The following is a 3,263-nucleotide window of genomic DNA, read 5'->3' on the forward strand; positions in this document are numbered from 1 at the left end:
CTTGGGTTGTTACCGACATCTGGTGAAAATTTCATGTCATTAGCACCTCTAGTAATATATTTACTGAGACAAATGGTGACGTGTTCAATACTTATTTTACCCGCTGTAATCAAGGTTCTGCCTGAGGTCCAGTCCTCCAACCAGCTGAAAATACTTGAACATCGTGAAACACGAATCCAGCAAAGACCCAGAACTGCTGAACAGTCAGAATCCTCCATCGGACCAGTTGGAAGATAAAATCTCTTCACTTCCTGGATGTTTGCGGTTAAAAGACGAGATCTGACCACACAAGCTGCTTCTTGATCTCACGCACGTCCAACAGGAACCAGGCGAGGACAAAACCCCCACAGAGCAGAGCGGCTCCGCAGCAGGAGGCCCCCAGTGAAGCACCAGGACCGACCCGGCTGACCTGACCCACATATTAACCCAAGCCTCCAGATGTGAGGCAGCGCTGGATTACTGCTCCACACGAGGCATCCTGACATGACCCTGGAGCCAGAGCACACCAGGGAGAGAAGACCTCCACTAGTCTTCAGTTACTGTGACCCCTGTCCTGCTCTGGACCAAGACCTGGTCCACATGAGAGATGAGAACAGGAACCCTGGATCCAGAACACGCTTAGAGCTGAAAACACCAACAGATCAGCAGCCAAAATCTTTAGATGTTCTTGCGAACAAATGCTGCTTCAGGACCAGAACTGTCACCCCTGTCCTGGTCCTAAAGCAGGACCTGGTCCACATTAGGGATCCTGAGAAATGGATCCAGAACACAAACCTTAGAAATGAAAACACCATAAAATCAGGTGTAAAAGTGACATCTAAAAATCTTCAGATKCTTCTGCAACAAAATTAAGTTTCAGGACCAGAACTGTGACCCCAGTCCTGATCCTAAACCAGGATCAGGTCCACATGAAGGATCAACGTGACCCAGGAACCACACACACCTTAGAGCTGAAAACAGGAAAAGTGACATCTAAAAATCTAACACATTCCTGCAACCAAATTAAGTTTCAGCACCAGAACCGTGACCCCAGTCCTGGTCTGGACCCAGCACCTGCTCCACTTCCACCCATCCCGCTCCACATTATGAGCTCCAGTCACGACCTGAGGTGTCCTGAGCCCGAGGAATTTAACTCCTTCTGCGCACCAGCAGCTCCCATTCCTCCCAACTTCAGCTGCTTCACAAGTTCCCCACAAAAAACAAACTTGTCTTAGAAACCAGTCAGGAAGTGAGGAAGAAGTTTGCTCGGCCTGAAGAGTCGCTCCAAGCTGCAGGAGATCCAGAAAATAAAAATAAAAAAGGAGGAGGAGAAGGAGGAGGCGGGGAGAGAGAGAGAGAGTAATAAACCCAGAAACCTGCAGCGGTTCCTCCGCAGCTCACCATTTTGATCCGGCGGTGAAGGAGTCCCAGAATAACTCCTCTCTGTCCGGTTCGGCCCTCGCCATGAACAGGATGGTCTGGTTGTCACATTTCTGCAGTTTGTGCCCTCTCCTCAGTCTCCCCCCACCTCCTCCTCCTCCTCCTCACTTCAGCTGCGCGCAGACAGACAGAAATGCAGCTTCAGCGCGAGCAGCTTCTGATTGGCGCTCCGGGATCAGATGGGCTCTTTTAGTCAGACCAGTTTAAAGAGACACGGCTCTGCTTCAACAATAATAAAGTCAGAAAAAAAAAAAAAGAATATAATAAAAATAAAGATCAGTGTTTTTATTGTCTCTGTCTGCAGGAGCGAGGCGCCCAGGAGCGGAGTGACGCACCGGGCAAAGCGGCGCAAAAAGGCGCACAAGCCTCTCCTGTCTGCGCGCCCCCCCCTGCTGCACCGAAACCAATGTGACGTCACGGACAGCACGTGCGGAGGTCAAAGAGTTCACCCCCCCCCCCTTCCTTCACCACCAGTCCCGTTAGCACTTTTAACGCATAAAGAAACAAAACAAAACACACACAAAACTAATTTCAGAGGTAATATTTAATACCAATAAATATAATATTAAGAGATAATATTTAACACCAATAAATATAATATTAAGAGAAAAATATTTAAGACCAAAAACAGTACTGTGGTAGTATTTATGTGGACTTAAAGAAAGCGTTCGACACCATTGATCATGGGATTTAAAAGATAGAAAACACTTTGTACAAATGAATGAGGTTAGAGAACTCTGTGATGTCACATGTGGAGTTCCTCAAGGTTCAGTACTTGGTCCAAAATTGTTTATTTTGTACGTGAACGATTTGGTGGATGTATCGAGACTTTTCAAATGTGTTCTTTTTGCCGACGACACAACTTTTTTTTGTTTTTGTTTGGGGACTGACAGAATGGATGATGAAGAAGATACAGATAGAATTTGTTAAAATACAAAGTTGATTTCAAATTAATAAACTATCGTTAAATTCGGATAAAACTAACTATAAGATATTTACTAATAAAAAAATAGCAGTTGATGTTCAATTTAAAATTGATGGTGTTACAATTGGCAGAGTCAGTAAAAAGTTTCTGGGTGTCGTTATCGATGAGAAGCTGACTTGGAGATCACACATAAATAATGTAAAAGTAAAAATAGCTACATCAATTGTAGTATTGTATAAAGCTCGAGAGTTATTTAACGACAAATCTCTATATATGTTGTAAAATGCAATAATAGTTCCACACCTCATATATTGTATTAAAATATGGGGGAAAACATGTAAAACGATAATAAACCCCATTTTTATTTAGCAGAAAAGAGCAATAAGAGTTATTATTAGAAAACACTACAGTCAACCTTGAAATATATCGTTTTTTCAATTGGAATTATTAAAACTTCATGAGTTGGTTGATTACAGTCTTCTACAGCTCATGTTTAAGGCTCATAAAAACATGCTACTTTTGAATCTACAGTTAAATATTGTTAAAAGAGAAAGCTCTTATAATTTAAAGGGAAATGAAATATTTGTGAAGCACAGATTTCGAACAAGTTTTTGAGTGAACGGTGTGCGTCGATACAGGGAGTGAAACTGTGGAGAGTGATGTTAGAAACACTGGATCATTGTTTGTGTTTAAAAGAATKATTAAACTTGGTTTATTGAACAAATATAAATTAGAATAAGGGGTATTTATGTAAGTTTTATTTGTTGTTGTTTCTGTTTTGTTGTATTTTTGTGACCAGAAGATTATTAATATCTTTTCTTCTTTTTTTCTTTGTAAAAAGGGGCAGATGTTATAAGATTTTTTTCTTCGTTCTGCTGCCTTTTGTTTTATTTTGTGATATAAGTTAGAATAATGGGTA

General features: G+C 41.7%; 1 protein-coding gene across 1 annotated transcript in view; it reads right to left on the reverse strand.

Annotated features, from left to right (window-relative positions):
- The window catches only part of zbtb47b (zinc finger and BTB domain containing 47b), a gene marked incomplete at its 3' end in the record, with an annotated part of 23,884 nt that extends 22,132 nt beyond the window's left edge, over window positions 1–1,752 (reverse strand). Inside the window, 1 exon segment of the mRNA XM_014002193.1 lies at window positions 1,381–1,752. Coding sequence (XP_013857647.1) covers window positions 1,381–1,383 — 3 coding nt within the window.
- Between the last annotated feature and the right edge of the window lie 1,511 nt (window positions 1,753–3,263).

Source organism: Austrofundulus limnaeus, unplaced genomic scaffold (assembly GCF_001266775.1).
Source record: "Austrofundulus limnaeus strain Quisiro unplaced genomic scaffold, Austrofundulus_limnaeus-1.0 Scaffold12, whole genome shotgun sequence".
Classification (NCBI taxonomy): Eukaryota; Metazoa; Chordata; class Actinopteri; order Cyprinodontiformes; family Rivulidae; genus Austrofundulus; species Austrofundulus limnaeus.